General features: G+C 54.6%; 1 protein-coding gene across 2 annotated transcripts in view; it reads right to left on the minus strand.

The window, feature by feature from the left end:
- UNC5B (unc-5 netrin receptor B) overlaps positions 1-14,356 on the minus strand; it is a 90,834-nt gene that overhangs the window by 20,128 nt on the left and 56,350 nt on the right. For both annotated transcript variants that reach the window (XM_030941206.1, XM_010373037.2), the window contains exon 2: positions 1,945-2,169. In XM_030941206.1, the coding sequence (XP_030797066.1) occupies positions 1,945-2,169 (225 nt within the window). The remainder of the gene's footprint in view (positions 1-1,944; positions 2,170-14,356) is intronic.

The raw sequence follows: 14,356 nt of genomic DNA on the forward strand, positions 1-14,356 counted from the left end.
CAGACCCCGATGGCTCACCTCTGATACAGGCCAGAGGAGCTCAGTGGGCAGAGAGGTAAGGACCGTTTGAGAGAAAGAGGCCAAGGAAAGCCCAGAAAGAGGACAGAGGAAGCAGGTGTTTATTGACTGCCTGCTGGGCCCTGGCATGCTGCTCTGTGCTATGTGTGCCACCTGGCTCTACCCTCACCAGGACCTTCAGTCAACTTCCCAGTTTACAAATAGAAGAACTGCGGCTCAGAGAGGTCGAGTGACTTCCCCAGGGTCACTCAGTCAAAGAGTGGGGGCAGCTGGCAAATATGTGTTGTTTAGTTTCCCCTTAAAAATTCCTTTTTCCGGCTGGGTGCAGTGGCTCACACCTGTAATCCCAGCACTTTGGGAGGCCGAGGCAGGAGGATCATGAGGTCAGGAGATCGAGACCATCCTGACTAACGTGGTGAAATCCCATCTCTACTAAAAATACAAAAAATTAACCAGGTGTGGTGGTGGGCACCTGTAGTCCCAGTTACTCGGGAGGCTGAGGCAGGAGAATTGCTTGAACCCGGGAGGCAGAGGTTGCAGTGAGCCGAGATCATGCCACTATACTCTAGTCTGGGTGACAGAGCGAGACTCTGTCTCAAAAAAAAAAAAATTTCCTTTTCTATTTTTATATTTTGGGTGAGCATGGGACTCCAAATCTATTGTTTAAAATTATGTTTAAATTGTGGTAAAATACATATTCTATAAAACTTAACATTTTAACTATTTGTAAAATACGGTTCAGTGACCTTGAGTACATTCTGGAGTATGGTTTTAAGCCTGACTGGTTCTGAAATCTGTGAGCTTTACATGACAAAACAGAAACTAAAGAAGGGGGAAAGAAGGACAGTGACACAGCATGTCAGGGAGACAGAGAGAGGGGGAGGGAGAGAAAAAGAAAGGAAAGCAGGCACATAGGGAAAAGAGAGAGGGAGAAATGAGCAGGGAGAGGCAGGGAAATCAAGAGAGCCGAAGAAAGAGAAAGCAAAGGATCCAGAAAGAGACGGGAAAAATAAAAAGCCAGGAAGGCCACCCGGGAGCCCCCTGAGTCTGGGGTGGGCTGGCTCTGTCAGGTGACTGAAGCGGGGGTCCCACCTGCCTGTCTTAAGCCCCAGGAAGGGCTTTTCGCCCTGAGGACTCTGCACTATCAACAGGGACCTGGTGGCAAGTGAGCAAGAGCCCCTCACTTAGACTCGAGGGCACCCTGGGGGCAGGCTCAGTTCTGGGAGATATGGGGAACCCCAGGGCTCTGCCTCCTCCTCTGGGAGTACCGAGGGTCCCCCACACATCCAAGAAGGAAGGGACCCCACACTTCCTCGCATTTCCCAGTTTCAGCTGCTCTCCTCTCTCCCTCCAGATTTGGGCTACATCCCAGCACCACTTGAATGGTTATTTACTTAATACTATCAACTTTTTCTTTTTAACCTAAAACAATTTATTTCAACGCAGGAAATGCCGTATCATTATTGTGAATGGAAACCAGTATCACTTTCCACAAACAGAAGGAACTGTAAAAATAACGATTGCATTGAATTCTGGGTCGGTGCCGTGGGGTGCCAGGGCCGTGAGGCAGAAACCTGCCCTCTTTGTTAAACAGGGAGATTGGCAGGTGTTTGGGAGGGCTCAAGAGCCCCCACCTGACGGGAACTTGCTCCCTGACAGAAGCAGAAGGATGGAGAGAAAATGGAAAGGGAGTGAGGGCTCACAGGGCACTCGGTACTATCGAATGCAGTGGGGATGGTCCCAAAGTCAGGCTGGGACACGTGGCCAGCATTTGCGGAAATGCTAATCCAAGGTGAAGCCCGGGGTGGGTGGTGGGGAACTGAGGACCAGGGGGCACCATGGCTGTGTGAAGTCTCACATGGAGCCAGGCCTGTGCCTCTGGGCCTGGGGTGTCCTGGGGGGTCCAGGCATGTGGGGTGGGCTCACCGGTGGCCTCATCCAGGCCTTCCTGTGTGACATGGTCGTTCTGGCTGACCCACTCGCCGTTGCACTTGAAGTAGATCTGCGTGGCAGGGAAGGCACGGCAGCGGAGCTCCACAGGCTTGTTCTTCACAATGTAGGCGTCCTGTGGCTCCTGCAGGAAGTAGGGCAGCGGCTCTGCCGGCGCGGACGGGAAGGAGTCAGGGAGCACCTCGCTGCCGGAATCAGTGCCTGCAGAGTGAGTGGAGACCTCCATGAGGCTGTGTGCTGGGAGGGCCCTGTGGCACCCCTCACCCACCCCGGGGGCCCACCGCTGATGAAGAGGGCAGGGGAGGCAGAGGTGGGGCAGCCAGAGCCCTGCTGGGGACGCAGTCTGCAACCAGGGTCAAGTCTGGCACTCCTGCGGCCTCAGTTTCCCATCTTGCCCTGCTTTTAAGAGGCTAGGCTTTATAAAGAGCCAGTTCCCGCTCTGAGATGGTGTGTGATTGTACTTCATTACAGATGGAGAGGCCAGGGAGGTCCTGGGAGGGGAGGCAATCTGTCTGGGTGAGGACACCTCTTGGGCACCCCCCAGCGTCTGCTCCATTGTCCCTGCCAGGCCTCTATCCAGTTCCTCATGGTGACGCCACCAGACGCAATGGGCTGGAAAAGGGGCTCAGGCTGGAGCTCAAACCAGGCCAGCTGTGCCTTGGAGTCACAGCTGCCCTTTGCAGCCCCTGCCAGGCTGGCAAGCAGGACAGGAGTCAGGGCTGCGGGGCAGGGGTGGGGTGAGCCGGCTGAACCAGGCCTGGACTCCGTGGTGCTCAGCCCCTTGCAGGTCTCCTACCCCAGGGGAAGCCCTCCGTCCCAGAAGCCTCCCCACAGAGCTCACCTCCCATGGTCTGTGGCTCTCACCCATCCCTTGGCCTCTTCTTCCCAACCCCCACCCCAGCCCTCAGCACAATGGATGAAGAGACTTCAGAGCAGACGAGGCTGTGCCTGTGGCAATCTCTTCCCACGAAGGGGGCCAAATGGAAATCCTGGCCCACCCGGTCTCCCTGGAAAGAACTGCACCTCAGGAGGTGCAGACAAACAGGAAGCGGGGTGTGGCCACCGCCAGTGCCCAAAAGTGGGGAAACCAGGCCGCCGAGCTGCTGGTTTACAATACACCTTGGAAAACGAATTTTCCAGCGCCAAATGCCAAATGATCAGGTGGCTGGGCACAAGCTGTCGGGGGCCTATCCTCCTCTGCTGACTGCCCAGAGGACACAGTGAATGAAGCTGTGGGGTGGTGCATGGCTGCCCAGCCCCTCCAGCTAGAGGCCCCACCTACAGCCGAGGCAGTGGGAGGGTGGTGTCCCGGGAGGCCTGTGTGGCCACTGGGAGCATGCACTTGTTCTGGTCTAGAAGGCCATATTTGGCCCTAGGGAGTCCCCCTACAGGCAGAGGGGCCAAGGGGACACCTGGTTTCCCAAGAACAGAAAGTCTGACTATGCTTTCTCTTTGCGGACCAGGAGAGCCTGCTGAGACTGGGGAGCATGGGAGAAAATGCATAACTATCACGGGCTTGGGGCCTAGGCCCTGGCCAGTGTGTATGGGGGGTGGGGGCGGGGGAGCTAATAAGATGACTCATGACTCCAGCTCCATCCAGCATGTTCTGTAGGGCCCAGGGAGAGAACCTTAACTCTTACCTCGTTATGCCTGATGAGCACAAGAGGTGGACACCCTTCCCCTGTCTCTGGGCTGCTCTGAGGATTGCATGAGATAAGCATGCATGAATGCCTAGGTGGGGCCTGGCGCACAGTAGGTACATGTTGCTGCATTGAAAGAACAACTAATGCTTACCCAGTATCAGGTGCTATGTTTGCAGGAATTTACATTGTTAACTTATTGGATTCTGGCACCAACCCTGTAAGTTATGTTCTATTAGTCCCCAGTTTAGAGATGGGTAAATGGAGGCTCAGAGAGGTTAAGCAACTTGTCCAAGGTCACACAGCTAACAAGAGGCAGATCAAAAGTTTGAACCTGAGAAAAGACTTCACCGTTTGGGCTGTTGTCCCAGACTCCACACCACCTATCATTGATGTAGCTCTGTAACGGTGTGGGCGTCTCCACACCCGGGAATCCTAATAGCACCCTGACAGTGGCCAGAACTCCATAGTCCGCAGGGCTCTCTCATCAAGGGGCCAGCAAGGCTGGAACTGTCCTCATTTCAAAGCAAAGGAAACTGAAGACCATTCAAATGGTTCCCATGACTTGCCTGAGGCCACCCAGTGAGCAGGCAGCTAATGTGGGAACAGCAAGGCAGATTCCTGAGGCCAGGCCAGGGCTCTCTGACACCTGCTTCCCACTACCAGGTACAGGGACACGTTCACTGTAGGCAAACTGGCAGCCCCCTGGGGGGCTTTGATGAGATGAGATTTGATTTGATGAGATGACACAGTGACTTGATCACAGCCCAGGGAGCTGAACACTGGCTTCCAGTGGCCTGAGAGCTGATTGCTGTGCACACCCTGAGATGGCCACTGAGGCTTCCCTGCCAGGCCAGGCAGCTCTGGGGGAGCAGGATGGAGCCAGGAGGGCATCTGGGCAGCAGAGAACCTCCATGCCCACCACTGACCACCAGCATCTTGTCTCCCATCTCAGCCCTGAGGGCTGTGGGATAGAGCTCTGCCTTCAGACTCAGAGGCCCCTGGGTCTGAACCAGCCCCTTGCTGGCCTCAGGCAGCTCATCTGTGAAATGGCAGGATTGAGCCTCCCTCTGGGGGTGGGTCACAGCCACAGGAGAAGGGGCATGGGGGCCCATGGGTGCATGTCACGTGCCTGCACCCATCTTCTAACCGTACCGCCCCCAGCCCCGGGGTGACAGCTGCCTCTGTGCTTTGCAGCACTGCAGGCTGTATTATGACTTTGTTTTATAACTCTAACGCAGACCATTTATAAAGTGGGTGCAGACATGACTGGGGAAAGCAAACATTAGACATCCATTAGTGCGGCAGGCCCTGCGTCTGGCAGCCCTACCGCCCCACTCTTCCCACCCTGCCCCTCCTCTCAGCCCTGGTGCAAAGATTCAGCTCTGGCCTTGGCAGGGACGCAGGCCAAGTGTCCCCTCTGTGCCTCTCTGTTGCAGCAGCACTGGATGGCTCTCGATGTAGCTGTTGCCCTCTTGCTGTGTCCCTATACCCTAGGTGTCCTGGAAGCAGAGACTGCCAGGAGATAAGGAAGAATGAAAGGCCCACCTGAGGTTCCTGCCTGGAGGGACCACGAGTGGACTCTGCTGGCCAGCACACAGCAGGTGCACAGCGAATGCAACTTGAGTAAGGGAGTAGGCTGGGCGCGGTGGTTCATGTCTGTAATCCCAGCATTTTGGGAGGCTGAGGTGGGTGGACGGCCTGAGCTCAGGAGCTCGAGACCAGCCAGGCCAATGTGGCGGAACCCCATCTCTACTAAAAATGCAAAAATTAGCCGGGCATGGTGGTGTGCACCTGTAATCCTAGCTACTCGGGAGACTGAGGTGGGAGAACTGCTTGAACCCGGGAGGCAGAGGTTGCAGTGAGTGGATGTTGCACCACTGCACTCCAGCCTGGGTGACAGAGTGAGACTCTGTTTCCAAAACAACAACGACAAAAAACAGTAAGGGAGTAAGTGTGGGGCATGCCAGGGCCTGTGCAGAGCCCTCACTTCTCCTTGGCCCTGGCTTGGGCCCCGGTGACTGAGGAAGGCTTGAAAGGTGGGTTGGATGAGAGCGACCCATGGCCAGGCTGCATAGGTGCCAGCTGGGTGGGAGAATGATGGGGTCTTGGGGTTCCTGGATGCTTACCCTGCCAGGCGCTGCTCCACAATAACACTAGGCAGAGATGCAGAAACGTTTTGATTTTTAGCATATCAGTAATTTTTTTAAGCTATCCCAAGGCCAAAAAGAAGTCCCTAACAGGAATGTATTAGATCCCAACAGCTTTGTAAATATTTACATCCTAAAATCTTAGGATAAATTGAAAGAAAAAAAATGTTTTTATCCCATTCCTAAATAGCCACAAAGAATTATGAACGGGGATGTGTGCCCCTGTTGGGCGCTGTACAACTTCTCAAACTTTGGGATCCGAGTGGACACCACTACTCCTTTTTTTTTTTTTTGAGGCGGAGTCTCGCTCTGTCGCCCAGGCTGGAGTGCAGTGGCGGGATCTCAGTGAGCTGCAAGCTCCGCCTCCCGGGTTTACGCCATTCTCCTGCCTCAGCCTCCCGAGTAGCTGGGACTACAGGCGCCCGCCACCTTGCCCGGCTCGTTTTTTTTTGTATTTTTTTAGTAGAGACGGGGTTTCACCGTGTTAGCCAGGATGGTCTCCATCTCCTGACCTCGTGATCCGCCCGTCTCGGCCTCCCAAAGTGCTGGGATTACAGGCTTGAGCCACCGCGCCCGGCCCAACACCACTACTCTTATTGTTTGTCGTGGGCAACTTCCAAATGCCACAATCCCAGCTGTGCAAAGATATGGTGCCAAATAAAGGAAAGTAGAGTGATAGGACATTGAAACTGTGAGCTCCTCGCTGGTGCAGTGTCTGACAGCTATCTACTATTACTGTGTTTCCCACATTGAAAATATCCCACGGCTCCCCTGTGGGTGTGTGACGAACCCTGGGATAATTTGGCACACAGTTTGGGAACCACAGGCCTATGAGTTGGATATGATTATTATCCCCACAGTGCCGATGAGGAAACTGAGACCAAAAGTGTTTAAGTGACTGGTATAGAGCTATAAAGCTAGTAAGTGGCATCGCTAGGGGGCAAATTCAGGTAATCTGATACTAGAATCTGTCTTCCGAGCTCTGCTGAACTGGAAATGGGCATTTGGGTCTACTATGTGCTACTCCTCACAACTCTTCCCATTTTACAGATGAAAACGTGGGGCAACAAGGGACATGAAGGGTCACCTGGTCGATGGCAGGAAACAAGGCTTGAGCCGCGTCTCTCAGCTCTGCCTCCCTGGCCTCTCTGCAGGACTTCCTGCTGCTCCGTCTCTACAGAGGAACCGCATCTAAGATAGGCTCCCCTGGAAGTCCTTGCCTCAGCCAGGCCGGATCTGGGTTTCCTGCTGGCAGGAAACTTCCCACAGAAAGTGTTTTTTCCTAATAGGAGAACTCGTTTGGGCCTAAGTTGCAAAAGTGCAGCCTGCCTTTAAAGCTGCATCCAAGAATGGTCCAGATATTCCGCCAAGAAGCTGTGAAAGAGGACACATCCCTGCACAGATGTCATGACAAGACAGTCAAATGAAGGACAGGAAAAATCGCTGGAGGCAGAGGCCCTGGGTTTGCATCCCAGCTGCGGACTGGCACTGCCGTGTGGCTGTTCTCTCCCAGGCCCTGGAGTTTCCGTCTGTCAAATGAGGAGGTTGGCCAAGTCAGTCTCTCAAGCCCTCCTCTGCTTCTAACACTTGGAGGTTTAAAGATCCCTTATGGGGAATCTGTTCATGTGTGAAAATGTCCTGTTGAGTAAATGTTTTTCTTCAGAAAGCACATTTGCTTAAGTTAGGGTCCCTTTCCTTGCCTTTGCTATACGGTGGTCCTAAAGCAGAGCGTGGGTAGAACCCGGGGAAGGAGGAGGAGAAAACATTTACCCTTGGACTCTCCTAACCGTGCTCCAGCCTACCCATCCCAGGCCTTAGATCAAAATGACCACCAGCACCTGTGGATGGGACCTCTGAGGGGCGCCATTCAAACTCTCACCTCTAATTTGCCTTTACCTGCACATATGAGGTCTCTATGGAAGTTACTTAAAGGGCCATCTCATCCAACGTCTCCCATCAACTCCTCAGCCAACCTTGACTCACATACCTGTGGGGATGGGGAACTCATCACTGCTTTTCTCAGCAAGGTTCTTCTTTGGACAGACCTAATAGTTAGAAAAGCCTTCCTTACTCTCAGCTGCAATTTGAGATTCCAGCCATTGCTAGAATTCTAATTTCTTTTTTTTTTTTTGAGACAGAGTCTTGCTCTGTGGCCCAGGCTGGAGTGCAGTGGCACAATCTCGGTTCACTACAACCTCTGCCTCCCGGGTTCAAGCAATTCTCTGCCTCAGCCTTCCGAGTAGCTGGGATTACAGTCACCTGCCACCACATCCAGCTAATTTTTGTATTTTTAGTAGAGATGGGGTTTCACTATCTTGGCCAGGCTGGTCTTGAACTCCTGATCTCGTGATCCTACTGCCTTGGCCTCCCAAAGTGCTGGGATTACAGGCATGAGCCACCGCACCCGGCCTAGAATTCTAACTTCTAAACTAACTAAACAGCACACTTCCAACTAAACAGTGCACTTCCCAGTCTGGAGCTTACAGCTTGGTCTTCAGGCCATCTTATCCAAATATTCTCTAGAAGACACATTTTTGCACCCCTCACCTCCATGCTGGCTTCCTTATGGACAAGTTCCTCATGTCACCACCCATTTAAAATGCAAGAGGTGAGGTGACCAGGCTAGGGTCTAGCGGGCACCTTCCTGCTTCTGGAGGGCAGGGAACACACTGTGCTCCTCCTGGTGTCCCCCATGGGCAACAGGGCACCATCTGGGAGTGGAGTGGAGCTGGTTGGACAGCAGGCCCTGTGCCCATCTGTAGGCTTCTTCCCAGGAGTTGGGCCTGTGCAGCGCCTGCTGTGGAGACACAGGCTTGTAGAAGAGGTGTCAGACTCTGACCCACCTGGATGAGCAGGAGAGAGGGCCCAGGAGGCGAAGGGGTGAGTTCAGGACAAATGTAAAGACACTGTATTTCTCAGAGGGTCTTCTGAGAGGAGCGGGTGGCTCCAACATTCCTAAGCGAGAGATTGTCACTATTCCCAGGGAAAGCCAGGGAGTGCTATGGCCCCTACCACGCCTCTGAGCCTGGGCCCAGGCTGACCCAAGAGCCAGCAGTCCTGGTTCCAAGCCTCACCCTGCACTGAGACCTTGGGAGGTTGTTTGACCTCTCAGGGCCTCAGTTTCCCCATCTATAAAGAAGTGACTAGCAGTTCCTGCTCTGTCAACTTTGGGGTATTGCTGTGAAAGGTCAACTGAGAAAACAGATGCAAATATCTTTCTTAACAAGCACTGTGGGCCAGGCACGGTGGCTCACGCCTATAATCCCAGCACTTTGGAAGGCCAAGGCGGGCGGATCACCTGAGGTCAGGAGTTCGAGACAAGCCTGGACAACATGGCGAAACCCTGTTTCTTTACTAAAAATACAAAAATTAGCTGGGTGTGGTGGCGGGTGCCTGTAATCCCAGCTACACGGGGGGCTGAGGCACAAGAATTGCTTAAACCTGGGAGGCGGAAGTTGCGAGATCTCACCATCACACTCCAGCCTGGGCAACGGAGCAAGACTCCATCTCCAAACAAACAAACAGGCAGTGCAAGTGCCTGGGAGCGGCAGCAGGCAGGAGCTGTTTTCTAGCTGAACTGTGTGTGGGAGGTCAGACACCCCACAGGCCGTTTCCTTGGCCTAGCACCACCTGAGCCCGAGTAGATGAGACACATAGAAAGTCAACGTTCAGACAGCCTGGAGCCCCTGGAGTTCTGCGTTCTACCGGCTCAGAGAGGGGAAGTGACTAACGCAACACCACACAGCAAATTAACAGCCAAGCTGGACCAGAGCCCAATTGCTGATTCAGGGCTGAGGCAGGAGAGGGGGCCCAGAAAGACAGCACAGCCACGGCAGGGTTGTGGGTGAAGGCTTGGGCTCTGTGATTCCCATGCCTGGGATGGAAATTCCTGCTATCCATCTCAGCCGGGTCCACTTCCGGTCAGACCTGTTGCCCAGGGTGGAGACCTCAGAGGGAGGCTGCTGTGGTCTGGTATTGAAGGCCTTGAAACCCCCACCGCTGGCTTTTGTCTGCATGCCTGGGACCCCCAGGCTTACCACCAGGGGTGGGCATCTGTAGCCATGCAGGGTTGTGTGTCTCCAGGGCTGACTGGCTCAGGACAGGGAGGGGAGAAGGAGTCAGGCGGGAGGTGAGGACAGAGAAATGCCCCACGCTGGGCACATTTATCATCAGTAATCACAGTCTTTCTCTAGCCCCTGGACACTGGCTGATTCTCCCCAGACTTGACCTCCCACAGCATGGAAAATCTCTCCCATTCACTGCGTGGCTGATGTGCTCAGTGGGGAGTGGGGAGTGTTGGGGGAGAGAAGCCCATTTATTATTATGTTTTAAAAACACACAACCCCACATGGAAGGACCCCTCCCTGGACACAAAGCCCTTCCTCCATCTGGCCCTGGCTCCTTGCGGCTGTGGGGTTCAGGCTGGGGCCCCCTTGGAGGCGGTCACAATGGCCGTTACCGATGACAAATGGGGGCTGGCGGGCTCGGGGGAGGCCGAGTCATTCCTAACAAAGGCGGCTCCTCACGCAGCCCTTTTCCCACACCCTCTGCACCCATCTGTGCCCTGACATCACTTCCTCTGCTGCCACAGGAAGCAGTTTCGCCAAAGTGGCCAGCTGGGGCAGGGGCTCGCATCCTGAAGAGTGTGTCCAGCTGCTCCTCTGAAACGTCTCCCTCGAAGGACTGTGGGGCAGGTGAAGGAGTGGATGGGAGGCTGGGGTCGAGGCCCCAGGGCAGGTGCAGTGCTGGGATGAGCCCGGACCCGGCTGTGGGGACCACACTGCTTACAGAGCTGGAAAGGGCACTACGGTCACTGGGTCACTGGCCACCCCGACTCCCACCCCCAGGCCCTCCCTCCAGACCCTTCCTCTGGCTTTGGGTTCCTTTGGCTCAGACTTGGGGCTAATTTTTGGTTCCTTTTCCAAGTTTCAGGTCTGATGGGGTCACTGGGATAGAGGCCTGGGCCCTGAGAAGGGGATATTCTGTTTCCCCTTCTTTTCCCAGACAAGGTGCTCAAAGCCCTCTCATCCATGCTCCTGTGGATAATAAGCATATTCCTGCACCTGACACTTAAAATCCTGTATGTTCCAATGAGACAGTGCACATCATCATCAGCACAATGACCCTGCGAAGCTGTTCCATTTTACAGATGCGAAACTGAGGCAGAGGAGTGAAAGGACATGTTCAAGGTCACAGCCACCAAAACCCACAATGGCCCTGAGGGCCCAGCAGGGGCAGCTATTGTTCTGTCCTCTCAGGAGCTCACTAGTTTGCTGGAGGGGACGGGGTCTCAGTTTCCTGACTCCAGCACTTGGCTTCCCTTGCTCTGTGGACCTGCCCCTCCCAAATCGAGATCCAGGGGTGAGCCTGGGGCCAGCCTGGCACCCCACTCAGTGACAGGTGGCAAGCCCCCTCAGACACACATGCTCACACCAACAGACCCACACATGCCCAGCCAGGTTACATCCACAGCTATCTCCAGGGACACCCTGAGAGCCCCACCCAGGCTGGGACCGCGGCGCCTTTCTCAGGGTGGGCCCTATGTCAATGCTTCTGTCCCCCTGAGGCAACGGCAGGCTTCCCACCTGTGACTCAGACCTGCTATTTTAAAGGTCACCTCTCCCTGACCCAGGGTTGGCATGGGGTGAGTTTGAGCTGCAATCTTAGACTCTGCCAAGCGCCCAGTTGTTCAGGTCCCATCTGGGGAGGGTGCCTGGTGGCTCCCTTTCCTTCACCCCACTTCCAGTTTGTGCTGCTGGAGGGACCTGGTGCTGCCAGATGAACCTGGAAGATATGCCTCACACTGCACGACCGCCCCCACCACCTGCTGAGGTCTCCAAGCCCAGGTCTTCCCGCCTGGACCCTTCCTCTCCCTGGACTCCCTATCTTTCCTTTTGCTCCTAAAATCCACTTTCCTCTTAACACCAGAGTGATCTCATAAGAGAGAAACCCCGCCCTCTAGTGGTATACAGCCTCCTGCGGCTTCTCTGTGCCCCTGGAGAAAGTCCTAAGCTACCCAGAACCCTCCAACTTCATGGACTCACCAATCAATCTTCCTTCCTTCCTTCCTCCCTTCCTTCCTGCCTTTCTGCCTTCCTTCTTGCCTTCCTTCCTGCCTTCCATCTCACTCTGTCACCCAGGCTGGAGTGCAGTGGCATGATCTCAGCTCGCTGCAACCTCTACCTCCCAGGTTCTCCCTCCTCAGCCTCCCAAGTATCTGAGATTACAGGCACATGCCACCACGCCCACCTAATTTTTGTGTTTTTAGTTGGGGGGGGGGGGGTTTCCACCATGTTGCCCAGGCTGGTCTCGAACTCCTGACCTCAGGTGATCCATCTGCCTTGGCCTCCCAAAGTGCTGGGATTACAGGCGTGAGCCACTGCGCCTGGCCAACTCACCTATCTTTCACTGTGCTCCAAGCCCCACCAGGTGTGTTTCCCTGGGACATGCCTTGCTTGTTCCAGCCTCAGCACCTCTGCTGGTCTCTTCTTTTGGAGCGCCTCCCCCAACCCTGCCCACACACACATATTCTCTTGGCTGGCTCTTCGTCATTGAGATCCCAACTCAAATGCCACCTCTCCAGTGAGGCCTTCCCTGACCACCCAGTGAAAATGCACCATCCTCCACCCTCCCCGTGCTATCTCCCCAATGCCTTTTTTCCCCTTGGCAGGCTCACCTCTCTCTGGAATGACCTTCTTTGTGTATGTATTTGTTAGCTTGTTGTCTGTTTCTGGACAAGTCTGCTTTCTGGAAGGCAAGTTCCTTGAGGGCCTGGGAATCTTGTTTGTGGTGTAGATGGGTCCACTGGGGACACAGGACAAGCACTGGGGTGGCAGGTGGAGTGGGGAGGGAGCAGTCAGAGGGGGTTTGGGCAGTGGAGGGCGGGTAAGAGGGCTGACCTGGCTACAGAAGCCCATCCCTTGGGAAATTCCATGCTGCGGGACTCCACTAACTGATGGAACTTCAGAGACCATCTAATCGCTGCCCTTGAGGATGGAGACCAGAGAGGGTGTGGTCTGGCTTCAGATCACACAGCACCTAAGCAGCAGAGCCAGAAAGAGAAACTGTGCAGCAGACTCCCAGGAAAGGGGCGGGGGGGCTTCATTTTTCTAAACTCCTTTTTTTTTTTTTTTAAGTGAAAACAGATTTTTGGGTTTATTCTGATTACAAAGGTAAGTAGCCTCATTGTAAACAATCTAGAAAAAAAAAAGATGAAAATAAAAGCCACCCCATTCCCACCCCAGCTGAGTTACACTGGATGTTGATCCTCTCTGACTTTTTTAGATGCACGAATATTTAGTTACCTAAATCTGGTCTCACCATGTAAGTTGCATATCCTGTGTTTTCCCTTAAAGGCTGTTGACTGAGGACTTCTGAATCATAAGCAGAACATGCTGGGCATCTCTCTCCGTCTCCCCACCTCCACCCCCACACGGTCACACGTGTCAGACGGGCGAGGGCCAGCTGGGCCGCCTGCTCCTGCCACGCGTTTCAGGTTGCTGGAGGAGCTGAAGGACGCAGAGCGGGCATGGGGAGTGAGCCTGGCAATGCCATCAAGTTGGCTGTGTGTTTGGGTTCTGGGCAGGAAGATGCCCAGTGTCCTGTCACTTTCTCCCAGAAAAGCCCAAAATGCCTTGGTACAGTCTTGGGTCTGGGGGCTGCCCGGACTAGGCCAGACAGGGTGCCTACATCCCCATGCTGCCCTGAAAGTCCACGGTTAAGGCTGTTCTTAGAGCACCCAGGGCACACAAATTTCCCCTGCCTCCCTCAGCGCCACACTCTAGAACCGAACAACCCTTCCTTGCAAAGGGGAGGCAACTGCCAAACACATTTCCAAGTGGAAAAACTGCTGCAATCCTTGCCTGCTGCCTGCTGTCAGCACCACCACCAGGAGGCAGTTCAGACCCTGGGCTATGGGGCCCTCAAAACTGCATCCAAGTCGTTCACCTCCAGTCGGGGACCCTGAGGCCAGAGAGGGGCAATGACTTGTGCAAGGGCAAACAACCAGTCTGTGGCTGCAGCGTCACTCCTATCTCGGCATCACACTGGCATAAAGGAAGTCACAGAAGGGACAGAGAAAAAGGGGTGGCCAGACTCTGGCCTTTGCCGATCTGTGAAATGGGCATAAGAAGGGGAGGGCAAATGGGAGCGATAAACAGAGGTAGAGATGGTGCCATGGGGAGAGGGAGAAATAGCCCCTGAGAGTGCCTGGCAGTGGGGGGTGAGTAGAAGGGGTCCTTGGAACTGGGTAGGGGCTTCCCCTTGGAGTTTTCTGAATCTGGAAGCCACTTGGATTCCTGCTCAGTCCCCAGGGGTGAGGGAGGAAGGCAGCCATCTCTGGCCTCTATTCCCAAGGCAGGACTGGGGCTCAGGTTCCGTGGGCCCTGGGGAGGGCAGGCCTTATAGACTCAGAGTCCTGGGAACATCCTAGGGACCTCAGAGGGGTAGCAACTTGCCTCAGGTCACACAGCAGCTAGGAGGCCAAGCCAGGACTGGAATGTGGGCATCCTGGCATGTAGGCCATGGTTCCTGTGTTTGCCTCTCTGGTCCCAGTTCTGGGAAAGACCCCGGCCCTGGGTTTGGGTGAGCAGCTAAGTT

This window comes from Rhinopithecus roxellana, chromosome 11 (assembly GCF_007565055.1).
Source record: "Rhinopithecus roxellana isolate Shanxi Qingling chromosome 11, ASM756505v1, whole genome shotgun sequence".
NCBI lineage: Eukaryota > Metazoa > Chordata > Mammalia > Primates > Cercopithecidae > Rhinopithecus > Rhinopithecus roxellana.